This window comes from Littorina saxatilis, linkage group LG15 (genome assembly GCF_037325665.1).
Source record: "Littorina saxatilis isolate snail1 linkage group LG15, US_GU_Lsax_2.0, whole genome shotgun sequence".
Taxonomy (NCBI): Eukaryota; Metazoa; Mollusca; class Gastropoda; order Littorinimorpha; family Littorinidae; genus Littorina; species Littorina saxatilis.
This window is the reverse complement of record NC_090259.1, coordinates 27,966,818-27,984,105: the sequence shown is the minus strand read 5'-3', so window position 1 is coordinate 27,984,105 and position 17,288 is coordinate 27,966,818. Positions and strand designations below refer to the sequence as shown.

General features: G+C 41.5%; 1 protein-coding gene across 1 annotated transcript in view; it reads right to left on the bottom strand.

Annotated features, from left to right (window-relative positions):
- Positions 1-17,288, bottom strand: part of LOC138948994 (influenza virus NS1A-binding protein homolog) — a 45,608-nt gene that overhangs the window by 15,072 nt on the left and 13,248 nt on the right. The window contains exons 2-5 of the mRNA XM_070320689.1: positions 5,568-5,869; positions 4,667-4,839; positions 2,983-3,107; positions 789-917 (exon numbers count right to left, since the gene is read on the bottom strand). Of these exons, the coding sequence (XP_070176790.1) occupies positions 789-917; positions 2,983-3,107; positions 4,667-4,839; positions 5,568-5,819 (679 nt within the window). The 5' untranslated portion in view covers positions 5,820-5,869. The remainder of the gene's footprint in view (positions 1-788; positions 918-2,982; positions 3,108-4,666; positions 4,840-5,567; positions 5,870-17,288) is intronic.

Genomic DNA, 17,288 nt, shown 5'->3' with positions numbered 1-17,288 from the left:
TGATATGGTGGATAAAATCTGTACGGCACACCAAAATGCAATATGTACACTTAATTTTTTTCGATGAGAGCTACCCCTGAGAGGAGAGAGAAAATATGCCAGGGAATATTGGAGTTCGGGGTGTAATAATTCACAAAAAATTCTACCTCCAAACTGACAGTAGGTAGGTAAGTAACACCTATGTTATTTTTAAGGGAAATTGAACCAAGAATCTGTTTTTAGTGTCTAATCATGGAAATAATAATTAGTTTGGCTTATAATGATGTTTAAATATGAACTTTTGAAAAATCAGTCCGGCGCATCTTCCGGTGCCTGTGGATCAAACACAGGTGGCTGTTTTGCTTGCTCCAAGAAAGGATTATAATCACCATCATCTACCTGTTTCCAACGAATCGTCCAAAAGAAGATCTCCCCCTTCCCCTGTCAGTATCTATAATCATTAGCACCGCCTGTAGCGTCAGTCCGGCTTTGTTTTTCCCTACTAGGGCCCGGTCGACTGTCACCGTTAGCCATTTTGACAAGTCGAGATTTCTCTCCCCTACCCTGTCGCCAAGGCCGAAAATAGCCTTCAGACGGAAAACCGCGTCACCATTTATGTTTATTCATGAGAATGGGGTATCCTACCAAGCCATTGGCTGCTATTTGTGAGTCAGCAGTGACGTAGCATTTCTGGAAAATCACGGAACGGAGAAGACGGGTATACCCGTCCTAAGGCAGTCAAGTGGTTAAAGAAAAGTGAACAATCCTTTAAAACCAAACACCCTGAAAGGAAAACGTTGAAGCCTCACCAATAATCTCCACTTTGAGCTCTGGCAGGCCAAAGGAGTACTTGCTGTTGATGACGCTCTCCACGTTCTTTTGGATGAAGTCATCAATCTGCTGTCGGAACGCCAGATCCTCCGCAAAAATGCGGATGCCTGCAACAGAACAGGCTGGTGAAACCTCCATCACTGGGCATACAGCAACCAAAGGACGAAGAGAGTGGAAACAGAGGGTGGGGTTGGGACAAGTTTGGTCAGGAGGTGGGATGGGGGTGAGGTTGGGCTGGTAGTAAAACATGGTTTTGTTTCATTTTCGTGCCAAAATGGCTGGATTTTTCCTCTATATTTTGCATTCATGCTGCATTGACCTGATGTGATCTGATTAATGACAATGGGGATGAATTTTTCTATGGACTGGAAAACAGCAAAATGTTTTTAGGCATGCCTTTGCTGCTTAACAAGTTGTCTGAGCTGCACAATCTACACGTCACTATAATACATTTCCTGTCAAAAGTAATTTCTCGTTCCTATCCAAAACTTCATTCCAAGTAGTGTTCTACTCTGATGTATGAACAAAAAGTCAATAACAGATTTTGTCATTTGACAAACTTAAAAATTCTTTTTTTTTTTTTTTAAGTGCTTCATCACAGTATGTATCATTATTCCGTCCTGCTTTGTTAAATGCAAAATGGGATACAATTGAACCTCTCTTCGAAGACCACACTAAAGTCTGAAACAATCAGGTCTTTAAAGGGAAGGAGTCTTAAAAATGAGGGTAAATTAACAGACCTTTAGAAAGAACCGAGCATCTGACAAAACACCGTCTTAAAAATGAGGGTAAATTAACAGACCTTTAGAACTGAGCATCTGACAAAACAGGGTCTTAAAAAGGGGGACATCTTTAATCAGGTGGTCTTCAAAGGGGGTTCCACTGTACAGAAACATTCAGCTATCTACAGAAGATTCCCTTCCTCTTCATAAAGCCCACACACTAACAAGGCTTTCATTCTTGTACAGTAACTGTAGATCCTGTCATTACTTGTACATTCTCAAACCTCACTTGTCACGATTACTCTTAAACACATACTTATACTACCTTGGCAACCAATTTACGCTCAGTGGTTAACAAATGCATTCCATGATAAAACAGATCTGACAAAATATTGTGTGAAAGTCACGTTTACAATGAGATTGCTATTGTTACCATAAATGTAGGTAAACTTGAAGATTCCCAAAGTATCTTGTGATTATCATTTTTACTCTAATTGTTGGTGAGCTCGCAACTCCTAAGGAACTATCAACAAACAAAATATATTGTCAAAATAAAATAAAAGGCAAAGCTGCTGATCATATTGAATGCATTCGTTAACCTGATACTGAAACACTCAACACCCGATTTTCTCTCCAAAGCATTTTCACACAAAAGGTTCACTGCCATCTTGATTTCCAACTCATCTGTTCTCACACAAGCAAGTAGATTTCAAGTGGCAAAACCTCAGATTCACTCAGTTCATAATAGGTATAACATTTACAAGATTTACTGTGAACATTTATGCTGTAACTTAACGTTCAAGTTCAACATAATTTTTTCTTTCGGTTATCTTCCTGATAAAAGAAAATGTTACCATTAGGTTATTAAGGAATCACAGTTTTGAACCTTTGCTGGAGTCTAGTAGATCACAGAAAAATTATCAACTGATATCCGTCACTCCTCCAGTCACACCCATGCAACCCCCTCCCTCCCAGTTATCCATAAAAAAAATTTGACGTTATCCCAACAAAAGAATAAGTATTTTTTGCATGATGAAAATGAGCGTCATTTATCATTTTTTGAAAATGATTACCTTACCTGTTGATGATCACTAACAATTAACATGCACACATTTTCACATTAGAAACCCAGTAACTGTCTCACCACGTAGCATGTTAAAGCACAGCAGTATCCTCACAAATGCTGTAAAGAAAGTCATTGGTCAGATCATCATACAAACCAGAAAAAAAACATGCAGTTTTTTTCTGTCAATTGGTTGCCAAACAAACCTTGACCGATCTAGTCAAACCATTCCTGTGGTTTACCTACGAAGCTACCTGGGACTGAGACGAGGGGGGCAGCAAAAAGCAGGTAAGGTAAAGAACGCACTTCACAATCACCAAGCACTTCTTTTTAACAAAGTGTACAAAATACACTAGGTAGAACTAGGCACAAGAGCGCGCTAGATACCTAGACAGTTGATGGGAGTAAGACGGTCAACCAGAAAAGCGGAACAGGCCTGGGCTGCCTGCTCCATGCGCAGGAGCTTGGCTGTTCTATACACCTCCCCCACGTCCTGTGCGGCCACACTCAGCCTGAAACAGTCGCAGTCATGGCTACGCCTCACCGAAGCCTTTGTTTCTTGCATAGGCTTACATACAACTATAGAGAGTACATGGGGGGAAAGGCAGGAGCAGATAATAATGACGGTATTAAGTACATAAAAGATACGTGTATGGACTGGGTTTCAGCAAAGCGCCATTGTCTCAAAGTCAAAAGAATTATTCAGTAAAAAAAAACACTGCGAACTTTGGCAGGGGAAATACTTCTTCCAACCTTGTTAAACTTCAGTGGTCAGAATGATGTTACCCTTCCCTACCCTGCTCTAAAATCATCATAAAACTAAAAGCCAAGAATATATCAAATAAAATGCAGGCATATGTATGTTGTTGAGCTTGTCCCTCTTTAAATGCGAATGTACATGTGTTCGAGCCTCTACAAAAAGTGTGCGATTTGCTTGTGTGCATCTGCCTAATTCCATCCCTTGAAAGATGTACATTTTGTCAGCTAAACTTAGCTACGTATTTACAAGGATTTTGAACTTGCGTCTTACAAAATCAAACGTGTGCCAAATCATATCCTTGAGGTGCTGTTAACAACTTGTCTACAGTGAATAACTACATTTCTCTGGGTAACAAACTGGAGGTATATTGGCGGGTATCTACTTAGGGAGAAATCCAGTTAGTGTTATCCCGAGGTACATGCTGTGAAACTGACAGAAGCCAGTTGCTTTGAAGTTGCCCCAAAACACCCCCCCCTCTACAAAGATTTCAAGGCTTCTGCTGTGCAGCCTGTGTTCCTTACCCTCTTAAGTAAAACATACTGATAAGCAATTTATCATCCCGTAAACAAACTTATTCCAGAACAAAATCAGTTCCATACAGTGGCATTGCTTTTTCTTTCTTCTTGTAACCCCCAGTCCCTCTCCCTCAGTTTTATCCTCCCCCATAGCAAATTACAAGTTAGACAGACAGACAAGAAAAAGAACACAGCAAGAAAGCTGACTGCACATTCTGTGAAAAACAGAACTGTTTATCGTCTATTAAAAAAACCAGTTCAACCCACTCCCCCCCACCCCCCCAATGCTACTTATCAAAGTTAGGCTAGAACTTAAAAAAACACAATTACCTACAATTCAGACAACACTAAACACAAATTTCTTTATGTAACACTAACCTCCCCTTTTCTCAAGCATGCACAATGAAAGATAAATCCCCGTACAACAATTTCAAATCACACAATCGTTATCTCTCTCCCCAAACACACACACACGCACCAGCAAATACACTCTCTCTCCCTTTCTCTCTCTCGTACCATTGAAAAGAAATTGATAAACATTAAAAGTCACAGTTACATGACAATTCAAATGCAAAGACAGAAATATACTCACCAAATCATTAAAAGATATCAAAACAGTGTTTCTCAAAGTCAAACAAACACAAAGACGAGAAGAATAAGACAAAAAATCGTCAGACAAAGTATATATCTTATGCCCCTTCAATTCTACTGTCATTATACGACAGCTGGAACCATAGTTTCCCATATAAGTATCATACAATAATAAACGAGAGAACAAGAAAAAGAAAATACCAACCTTCCAGAGTACATGTAGTCTAGGAGAGAGGAGAAGCCCACAAAAGTGACGTCTTTCAGCTTGTACATGGAGGATGTGTGGTGCATGTCGCTGTAGTGGGTTTCCGCCGAGCGCTCAAACAACTCAAACAGGAATGGCGACGAAGCTGCAAGCACTGCACGGTGCACCGACACCTGATGTTGAAGATGGAAAGACAAGTAGCTTTAGAACAAAACACTGAAGAAAAAGGGGAATAAATGACAAGTGGAAAGGTAAAAAAAATTAGAGAGAAAAAAGAATGGCCTAACATTTAAAACCAACAGTCAAAGAAGCAACAAAAACTGACAAATACTTTCATTCTGCGATTTGCTTTTCCAAGATGTAGTTTGTTTGTTTGTTTGTTTGCTTAACGCCCAGCCGACCACGAAGGGCCATATCAGGGCGGTGCTGCTTTGACATTTAACGTGCGCCACACACAAGACAGAAGTCGCAGCACAGGCTTCATGTCTCACCCAGTCACATTATTCTGACACCGGACCAACCAGTCCTAGCATGCACTAACCCCATAATGCCAGACGCCAGGCGGAGCAGCCACTAGATTGCCAATTTTAAAGTCTTAGGTATGACCCGGCCGGGGTTCGAACCCACGACCTCCCGCTCACGGGGCGTACGCCTTACCACTAGGCCAACCGTGCCGGTTCCAAGATGTAGTTGACACATGCTTTCTGGTATGAGGACCATACAAAATCTTCAAATACAGAGATCTTTCATGAACACGCTTTATTAGTAAGGCCTTCAAAAAAACATTTCAATTTTGAGAGAAAAATATTGGAATAAAAACAAAGGATTATTCCTCAAACAAAACAAAAACTCACGAGTACAAAAGGCTCCCAAATGATTGGTAGCTTCAAACTCCACCTACCTCTCTCTCGTCAACCCTGAGCACAGCATCGCAAAACTGGTTCTGGCGGCGCAGGCTCCCCAAGGCCACCAGAAGGTCGCCAGGATGCTCGCCATTGTCAAAATCCAGACCTTCCTCTTGGGGGTCAATGTCCAGGGAATCCAAACGCCCATGACTGCCGTGTCCGTTGGTGAAGGTGTTGCCGCTGTTGTTGTAATCCATGTTCCCGTTACTCTTGTAGGTAGAATTATCCATTATACGACTCGTCATCATGGTGAGGATTTACTTTCTCAGATTGCTGTTAAATGTGTTCTTCTTTATCCCTGAAACATATCAAAGAACTGACAGGTTAAAAGTTGAAGTTTTCTGTAGTTCCATTGATACATTTGCAAAGCACTGCAGTTGTTTACTCTCACTGTTTCCAGAGTTCAGCTTCATTTGAATCTGCATACAGTGGAACCCTCTTTTTAAGACCCTGTTCATAACCTCTGTAAATGTACCTCCATTTTGTTTGTTTGTTCGTTCATGGGCTGAAACTCCCACGGCTTTTACTTGTATGACCGTTTTTACCCCGCCATTTAGGCAGCCATACGCCGTTTTCGGAGGAAGCATGCTGGGTATTTTCATGTTTCTATAACCCACCGAACTCTGACATGGATTACAGGATCTTTTTCGTGCGCACTTGGTCTTGTGCTTGCGTGTACACACGGGGGGTGTTCGGACACCGAGGAGAGTCTGCACACAAAGTTGACTGAGAAATAAATCTCTCGCCGAACGTGGGGACGAACTCAAGCTGACAGCGGCCAACTGGATACAAATCCAGCGCGCTACAGACTGAGCTACATCCCCACCCCACCCTCCATTTTAAGACTCCCTCCCTTCTAAAACCCCATTTTCTCACATTTGTGAAGGTAGGGGGTTGTACAATTTTATTTTCAAATAAGTCTCAATTAAAAAAAATGCAAACAGCTAGCTCTAATCACAAGGTCAAGTTATTCTAAGTCTGTGTGAATTAACCTTCTGCAATCACAGTGTTCAGTGTCTAGCAATCTGTTCACTGCAGACATCAGGTAAGCACGCTTCTCTGTGGACTATGTGATCCAACAAAATACACAGTTTAAACAGTTTGAAAATAAAGGCGCTGCAAATGGAAAAGAGGGATAGAGAATTAAGTCATAACTCATAACCACAACCATACTACCGATGCCATAATTTAAATTACATGCCCTTCATAGCACATGGTATGGGGTACAAAGAGAAAATGAGAAGCCAAGGACCCAGAACATGACATTGACATGCTCTTTATATATAATTATATAGTTGCTCTGTATGATCAACCAACCATGAGTGAAAAGAAGAAATTCCACCCTCTTCACTTGTATCGGTTGTAAAAGGGAGTTTTCAAAGGGAGTTTTCGCAATAACACCGCTGATTACTTGATAAGAGATTTAAGTCTTTACCACAAGTAAAACTCAGTAGGGGGTTGTACAATTTCACCGTTCATTATCCATGGACAGTAACACAAGAAGGGCAAAGCCCATACGACTCACATGCTTGACCTTGACCTTTACATGACCTTGACCTTCAGCTAAACCTAGCAATGACATACACTAAGAACTGCTTTACACATTTTTCCTAACAAAATACATGTGACCTTGACCCAAGGTCAAGGTCATCCAAGGTCATGCAACACAAAGCTGTTAATTCAAGACATAGGAAGTACAATGGTGCTTATTGGCTCTTTCTACCATGAGATATGGTCACTTTTAGTGGTTCACTACCTTATTTTGGTCACATTTCATAAGGGTCAAAGTGACCTTGACCTTGATCATGTGACCAAATGTGTCTCATGATGAAAGCATAACATGTGCCCCACATAATTTTTAAGTTTGAAACAGTTATCTTACATAGTTCAGGGTCAAGGTCACTTCAAAATATGTATACAATCCAACTTTGAAGAGCTCCTGTGACCTTGACCTTAAAGCAAGGTAAACCAAACTGGTATCAAAAGATGGGGCTTACTTTGCCCTATATATCATATATAGGTGAGGTATTAAATCTCAAAAACTTCAGAGAAAATGGGAAAAATGGGAAAAATAGCTGTTTTTTAGACAACATTTATGGCCCCTGCGACCTTGACGCAAGGTCAAGATGCTATGTATGTTTTTTGGGGCCTTGTCATCATACACCATCTTGCCAAATTTGGTACTGATAGACTGAATAGTGTCCAAGAAATATCCAACGTTAAAGTTTTCCGGACGGCCGGACGGGGGGGACGGACGGACGGACGACTCGGGTGAGTACATAGACTCACTTTTGCTTTGCATGTGAGTCAAAAAGGGAGAGATAAAAACTGCAAAATGTGAAACTTGTCTGCTGCTGTCGTGTCATTGAAAGGTTGTTTTACGACAAATTGCAACACCTGTGCCAAGACCAGTTCGGACTAGACTGAGCTAGCTTTATTTTCTGTTAATTTCAGCCTTCCATTTTTACAATTGCATGTATGCGTCTGTGCATTATATGAGGGGTTTTCAATTTTGGGGCAAAAATGAAAAAAAAATCGGGGGGGAATAATCTTCACCAAAGGAATCAGCAATAATTTTATGTTGAACTATACACATTGGGTATTCCATAGGTCGCTTCTTGCCACTTTTACAAAACTATGTGAAGAAATATAAAAATGTGAAAAAATGTACACATGTGAAAATGTCCGTCGTGTCACGGACAAGTTTTTTATTTTTTTATGATAAATTTAATCACTCAGTCCATTTCTTTTCAGTTACACAACACACAGATCAGCCTTCAATGGAATAAATCAAAATATGTGGGTTTTGTTTTAAAGAAAGTGCATTGATTACAGAAAATAATAGAGTAGAAAGAAAAAGTAATAAATCACAGCACACGTCAACACACATAAAACTGAAACAAATGCACACATTTATGTGAAACTTTTTTTTACTAGTAACTCTAAACGATGGCAACAAGCACCCAAAACCCTTGATTATGAAACAACATCTTTGGTTTGCAAATTAAGCCTTAGTGTGCAGTGTGACACGATGGACACGCTCGTGACACGATGGACACGCTCGTGACACGATAGACATTTGCACATACAAAAGGAAGCAAGTTTGAAAATTACATTTAAAAAAAATTGGGTATTAAACTAAGCAAACAAAAAGCAGAATTGAAATGCCTTTCCACTTGGCATTTTTATAAAACTGAACGAGTCAAGAGGAACGACTGAAAAAGTGTAAAATGTCTGTTATGATAGCGAGCTTTAGGTTGAGTGAACACATCATACTGCAACGGGGTGTGTCTCCGGAAAAGCTTCTCTTGCACATGATTCCATACAAATAGATCTGCAGTGTAATGATCAGAGAAGCCATCTTTTTGAACTGGCTCAGAGATGACAGCCAGAATATCTTCATGGGGGTACCATAGTGTGTCCTTCATTCTTGGTGAAAAGAAACAATTGTCCTTTCCAAGTTGGTGCAAGCAGTCCACCAGGTATTCTCCATTGTCAACGTCTACCACTAGACCGGGATATGCCATCTTGTCGTAAGCGACAAACACCCAACGCCCAAGATAATCTTCCGGTCGAATTCCTTCTACACTCTTCAAAAAAAGTTAAGGATAACTTTTTTACAAGCACGCCACACATGTATAACAGACAAGACCGAATTCTTTCTTTTTTTTTAAAATTATATAATTGAACAACCAAGGCGTAATGACAAACAAAGCAAAGATCGAACGCGACAGCGACAATTTAGCTAGAGTGTGTCAAACGTGACAACCCTCGAAAATGGAATTCACAACAATGTGAATCAGTGTCAATAACGCGTGTGCCCTCCGTTGTGTGCCAGGCATTCAACACATCGTTGGCGCATGGAGTGGATCAGGTTGCATATGTATGCTCTGGGAACTCCATTCCACTCCTGCTGGAGCCATTGCAGCAGTTGACCCAGATTGGCAGGAGGAGGGTGATGTTGCTGTACCCGACAACAAAGCTCGTCCCACATGTGCTCTATGGGGTTCAGGTCCGAGCTGTTGGCTGGCCACATCATCCTGTTGACCCTGGCCTGCTGGATGAAGGTGTTTACAGCTGCAGAGCGATGGGGAGGTGCGTTGTCTTCCTGAAGAATCGCACGAGGGCCGATCGCTTGTAGGGCTGGAATGACCAGGGGTTGCAGGATCTCATTCTGGTAGCGGACAACGGTCAAGTTGCCCACTACATGGTACAGAGGTGTCCTTTGACGTGTGCTGATCCCTCCCCAGACCATTACAGAGCCTCCGCCAAAATGCTGTCGTTCCAGAACAGCGCCTTCTGCGAAGCGCTCTCCGCGACGCCTTCACACTCGGATGCGACCATCAGCAGGTTCCAAGCAAAAAGGGGACTCATCTGTAAACAACACCTGAGCCCACTGCTGACGTTGCCACCTCACATGTTGAGTGCACCAGGCTCGGCGAGCTGCTCGGTGATTAGCAGTCAGGGTTGTTCCTCGGACTGGACGCCTTGCACGCAAGCCAAAGTTGTGTAAGCGGTTTCGGATCGTCTGACCACTAACAACAATGTTGCCGTGGTAGCTTGTAGGCGTTGCCTAATGTTGTTTGCCGTAGCCATTCTTTGTTGCATGGCCTGCCTCTGAATGAAGCGATCCTCTCTTTGTGAGGTGACTCTGGGCCGACGAGAACGTTGTCGCTCCTGCACTCTTCCAGCTGCGTGGAATCTCTGTTTTAGTCTAATGATGACAAAGGGAGCCACTGCAAGCCTTGGGGCCACTTGCCTGGCAGCAACACTGTCTTGTAGCCATCCTATTGCCCTTGCTCTATCCAAATTGCTCAGTTTTTTTCGTGGGGGCATGTTGCTACTGTGCATAATTGTGTCAGCGTGTCAACCTTTAAATACAAGGTGGTGAGCGATGTTAATAGCCAGGACCCTGTTGTAGCACGTGCATCACAACCTTTTGCCCTGGCATGCGTTCCGCAAACTTCATGGGGCTATAAAAAACCACCCTTTTTCTACCAAAATGCAGAAACTTTTGAGAAGTCACACAAAGGGAAATAACTCTGCCTGCCAAACAAAATTCTAGGTCAAGACTCATTGTTCATTTGTTAATTCAAACACATTAATCTTTTGATTATTATGTCGATGTTTAATTTTTTGGCAATTTTTTATAATTAGATCCGTTTTTTCAACCGATCCTTAACTTTTTTTGAAGAGTGTATGTATCACTAGATCTACATGCTTACATTGTCAGGTGTATAGATAGCACATTTCATCGCCTATACATAAATAACTGAATTACATCGAACAAGACACACGAATATGTCCGTTGTGTCACAATTGTGTCCATCGTGTCACGACTGAGATCGTGACACGATGGACCGTGACACGATGGACAAATTTCAACAACAAAAATTATGAATGCTCCCTGTTCCAAATTTGATTGCAATTTCAAATCTAGATGGTTAAGTGTCCCAAAGTCCCATGTATTGAATGTGATTTGAGCACATTTCAAGTTTTAATCACTATCACACACCCCGTGACACGATGGACATAAAATATTTTTAATACTCACTTTGACAACTTCAGGACACCAATAAAATAAGACGTAAAGGCCACGCGGCGATAGGTTTTTCCTGAAAGGAGGCGACAAAAGGGACGCGATCTTGGTTACATTTAAAATTACGAAAAAAGGGACCCGTCATTGTTTTTCAGTCGCGTTCAGTAAACGTGACACGACGGACATAAAAAGTGAAGACAGCATTTTTTGCTCTTTTATTTTCGTTTCATAAATAAAGTATAAAAGGACATTAAAAAAGCTGCTCACAGATCGGTTAGTGTTCTAAAAAACAATTTTTTGAATATTTTTTCATTCATGTACGATTTTTTTCTGACGATCTACAGACATTTGAAATTTTGCCTTCTAACCAAAAGACACCCATTTTTTGACACCCTTGCTTACTATTTGACCTTAAAAGGCATAAGGTAAGCACACAAATAACGCAAAACTCTTGACCAGTTTGCGAAGGACATTTTGAAGAAGACATTAACCCGAATTTCAGTACAATCGGAGCACTGTGTGAAGCTCTGAATTTTTTTGAAGTTCAAAGACACGTTTTTGCCTCAAAATTGAAAAACCGTCATATGCGCTTCTCTCTCTCTCTGTGTCCGAGTGAGTATATCTATGTGCTTGTGTCTGTGTGCGCAGGTCGGTATGTACATCATGCACATGTACACATGAGACAGGAAGAGACGCAGGAAAAAAAAACACCCAAAAAAACAGAAGTCCTGAGAAATGTAAAGAAAAAGAGAGTAACAGCAGACGTACGTGTTTATAGTTATACAACTATCAAAATTGCATGAGGAGAACAGTAAAATTATGCCAGAGAGTTGACTTAGTATCCACCATGCTGCACACACCGCATTATCCCATCAAAAGCTTTCATAACAGACTGTTGTGCTATTTCCCACAGGAGAAATACCCCACACAAAGCCTGCACTTTCCTGCCAGTGAAGAGCTTAGTTGCCAGTTGTACATGGCAGACTTGCTGAGCAAGCCAACCAAACCTGTCACTTCCATGTCAAAACATGCATTCAGCTGGTGCGTGTACACACATCATGGGAGCAGAGGGTGTGCAGACTGACTAAACAATCATTGCAAATCAAAGATATGGCCCATTTCTCTTCAACAAAGTAAAACCCTTAATGTATTTATCAAATAATCGTATGGTGCATGCAGCACGATAACTTGCAAATTATTTATAAGTTTACCTTTTACACGTACATGTATGCACTATCTGAGTCAAGATAACTGAAAACTGAAATGTGTGACAGCTGTGACACTGACAGTGGCTAAATCATTATTTGTGGATAAATGTATAGATCTTGCAAATGGCAGTTTCTGGAAATGTTCCACACAGTCCATGAGTGTAACCAACCAAACAACATTTGACAAAACACCACATGGGAACCCTCCGTGCAGTATGGTATAATAATATAGTACACTATACTTCAAAGCTTTGAATAGAATCGCTCATGAAAACCATAGCCCGTCTAAAGCACAGCTGGGAGGTCTCTCACCTAACATAAGCACCAACGTTATTCAGGTAGTCTGCTTTGTCCTTTCCCAAAGCAAACATTTCATGCAGGTTGAACAAACACATTTTTTGAGGCTGAAAAGATAAGTTTTTAACCACGAGCCTAAAAAAACATACAGTGATGCCTGTGATAAAAGAATACCCTTGAGACCAGCCAAAGGTATGATCCTACATTGCAGATGGCCTGTCATGAAAAATATCTGTTGGTGCAGATAATAGACAAAGGAACAAAAGGTGACCACAACGTAATTGAACACAATTGACACCACTGTGACACTGAAATTTGACCTTGGCCATTAAGACATGCGTCATATCTGTAAGCTATCACCCTACACGTACAATTTACAAAGCTCTAGCTTCAATAACATAGGAGAAAATCTCAAGGTACCGTTTTTGTTGTTGTTCACAGACGGCCGACCATGCATCCAAACACTTCTCAATACTATAACTATCTGATTACTCAGGTGAGTCAAAAATTGTTGGCAGAGAATCCTTTAAGAAATTGTTCTACATTACCACCTGAGCCCTAAGTTCGATGACATTAGTTTAACCCTACAACCGTATAACTATAAATATAATGCCACTCAGCTCTGTATATTTTGACAATGACAGCCTCAGGCCTGGGAATGAGTAAAAGTGGTTTGGGAGTACTGACGGGAAAATTTTGCGTTTTAAGCATTTTTTTAAGGGCACACGGAGGCTCTTTTCTTACACAATTAGAAAAGGACTTCCTCGTATTTACGACGAAAGGTGTATCATTCCCAGGCCTGCAGCCTACATACTGCTACTCACGTGACATGCCAAGGGAACTATGCCAAGTCGGGGATTTGTCAAGCTGAAAGGAGATTAAACACTGCCTGCACTGCCAACTGGCCCTATAATGTCACCAAGCTCAACACACATTGCTAAAGCTGTTCTGATCAGGTCAGCTAGAACAAAATTAAGTGGCAAGTAATCACAAAAGCATTACTGTAGCTGATTTTTTCCCCCCAAAGGTGTGTCTGTACACTATAGCATGTCTATAAAACAAAGGGAACCGGAATCATTGTGTATGCACAAAAACCATTTATACACCAAAGAGGTGAACTCTCACCCTAGCAAAACAAGCCTCTATCCCAGTGTCGAATACTTGCTTACAATTAATCAATAAATTAATGCATGCAGAACTTCAGTACATTTTTTGAAGAATAAGAACAGCATCTTATCTTGCAATACATTGTTATACACCCATAAAGGCCTGAAAATAAGAAACAGGCCTGGGAATGAGTAAATATGGTTTGGGCGTACTGACGGGAAAATGTTGCGTTTTAAGCATTTTTAAGGGCACACGGAGGCTCTTTTCTCACACAATTAGAAAAGTACTTCGTCGTAAATACGACGAAAGGCGTATCATTCCCAGGCCTGAAGAAATTATCTCTCTTCCTCTCACTTCCACATGCACACACACACTCACTCACACAGATATAATACTTGTGCAAGAAGATGCAGACCTGTGGCAGACAGGCAGGAAGGAATGTCAAACCATCAATACACAAGCAGCAGCTGGGACACATTTCCAGAGGCTTTATTACTAAAGGCCCACGCACAGATCTGTTAGTGTCCTTTGCAAAAGGGCATTCTGTTTACTCCCTACTTCTATTTCCTTGACCTATCCAGGGACAAGAATGTGGGTCATCTGGGGTATGGGCTATGAGAGCATGACCTCTGAGCGTATTGGGATACAGCCAAGAAGACTGTTCACAGTTCAGTGAGGAGGACTAGTAGAGGTTCAGTGATGGGTAAAAAGCTACTGCCTTCCACCTTGATCAAAGATACAATCCTGCTCTTGTATGAGTACTACAACACCACAGATGGGTCTATCTTCTTCTTCTTCGTTCGTGGGCTGAAACTCCCATGTACACTCGTGTTTTTTGCACGAGTGGAATTTTACGTGTATGACCGTTTTTTTACCCCGCCATCGTTTTCGGAGGAAGCATGCTGGGTATTTTCGTGTTTCTTTAACCCACCGAACTCTGACATGGATTACAGGATCTTTTTCGTGCGCACTTGGTCTTGTGCTTGCGTGTACACACGGGGGTGTTCGGACACCGAGGAGAGTCTGCACACAAAGTTGACTGAGAAATAAATCTCTCGCCGAACGTGGGGACGAACTCACGCTGACAGCGGCCAACTGGATACAAATCCAGCGCGCTACCGACTGAGCTACGTCCCCGCCCCAGATGGGTCTATGATGCATACAGAAAATGTACAGCCTGCTTGCTTTCTGTGCAGATTTGTGATTATTTTTTTTATGAATTACATGTACATGTACTATATTTGTAAGTGACAGTACCCATAACAACTTGCAAAATTAATTCAACAATGAATTCAATCCCTTCTCTACACAGGAAGCAACCAGGCTGTCCATGATGTGTTTGTGGTCAAGTGGAAGGATGCTCTTGTCACACAGAGAAAGTCACATGTAAAAGTGTCAACAGATCTGAGATTTCTTTCTTTATTTGGTGTTTAACGTCGTTTTCAACCACGAAGGTTATATCGCGACGGGGAAAGGGGGGAGATGGGATAGAGCCACTTGTCAATTGTTTCTTGTTCACAAAAGCCCTGATCAAAAATTTGCTCCAGGGGCTTGCAACGTAGTACAATGTATTACCTTACTGGGAGAATGCAAGTTTCCAGTACAAAGGACTTAACATTTCTTACATACTGCTTGACTAAAATCTTTACAAAAATTGACTAAACAGATCTGAGATGGTACAGACTACAGATGATCGCTCACACGAGAAGGACTGTACCTTTAAAGTTCACACATGAAGGATGCTCTTGTCACACAGAGAAAGTCACATGTAAAAGTGTCAACAAATCTCAGATGGTGCAGACTACAGATGATCGCTCACAGGAGAAGGACTGTACCTTTAAAGTTCACACATGAAGGATTGTCTATGTCTTGGTTTAAGGAAGCCTGTCAGAGCAATTAATTACACACATATCAGTACAACAGACAAATGCCAGGGATGTAGGTTAGCTGTCAGTTCAAGCAGTTATTGATTGGTAGCATACTAGGCCCACAGTTCTTATTCTGTACATTATTGTACATAATCAGGTAATTTTGAAAACAGTGTACATGTATGTATTACAAAGAACATACACTATGACTGATCGATCCACATGATTCAAAATCTAATGTTCCATTCAATGCAGCAGTACATGGACAGTAGTCAACAGTATAATGTAGGCAATAAAGCAGCAACAAAAAAAGTCCTATGATTCAATAACTATAATTAATCAAGCATAAAGAAAATGACTTTTTTTTACAGCTACTGGAAGAGCTCTTTCAGTCTTTGCTTTGATGCTGATGCTAATTGAATAATTATATATATATCCAAAAACCTCATTACCTATAAAAGAACAACTGCAATTGTGTTCAGATGGAATGTGTGAGTGGATGCTAGGGGGGGGGGGGGGGGGGCGCCCTTTTAGCTTTGGTGCACTTTTGCAGAGAGTGTGTGTGTGGAGGGGTGGGGGAGAAGCAGAGGGGGGAACAAATCCCCCATAGCTTTCCTAGAGCTCCATTGTCAAACTAGCCAACATTCCCATCCTTCTGTGCTTCTCAGTTCTGTGAGCTACCAGTGACTATGTCAGCTAGTATATCACTACATGAATGTGGAGCAGAAAATAACATCCACATGTCTAGCAGCCTCCACTCCAAGGCAAACAAGACTGCAGGGGATCAAGAGCACCATTCTGCATGTGTGCATTCCAGCCTGATTGATCTCTCTGCCAGTCTGTCTCTGGTCCTATTTCCCTTTCCCTACTTCATTATGCCTGCACGCTACCTGTTCATCAATGCCAGCGATACACTGCTAGCTTAGCTGCACAAATAATGCGAGCCTGATTGCCTCCTGCTAAATACCTATTCTGCTGCCATCCGCAAAGAGCCACATCGATTGACACTTTGTAACTTGTGCATCAAATCAATCCAACCTGAAATTAGGTATTTGACCATCCCTAGATCTCCGAACTCTTTGCTTTTCAATGAACAGGTTACAAAGAGGAACAAGTGCTTCGATACACAATTATTGAACTAGCCGAAAGTTTGCAAAAGAATGTAAAAATAAAGCATAAAAGTGGCTATCAGTATCATAGTGTTGCAGCAAATAAGTTGCATCAAGTAGTGACTATTGTACTTATTTATAGTTTTTAAGCAAGTAAGTGATACAAACACACACACAGGGCAGTGTGACCTTGAAGGCCTATAATTTGTCAGGCTATTAATGTGAACCGGGTTATCAAGATCATCAACTTGTTCTTCAACCTTATTCACATCTTTTCCTCAGGGGACCAACTGAGGTCACAGAGCTTTGTTCATTTTCCATCTGTAGTGTTACACTAACCGTCCACATACATATTTAGTACTAGAATGAATACCCGCTTCGCCGGGTAGCCGGCTTCGCCGGGAAGAAGTACTTAGAGCCGTACGCCGAACTATGGACCCGTCAAGCTTAGGTCCCTCCCAGATTCGTGGAATGGGAACAGCACGAAAATGATTCAGTGGCCATAATGCCATTCCTGACCATATCGAGTCCCATCCTTGTCGACGAATGTAACCGTGTTAATCACCTTTGGAGGCGAACTCCACTCAAA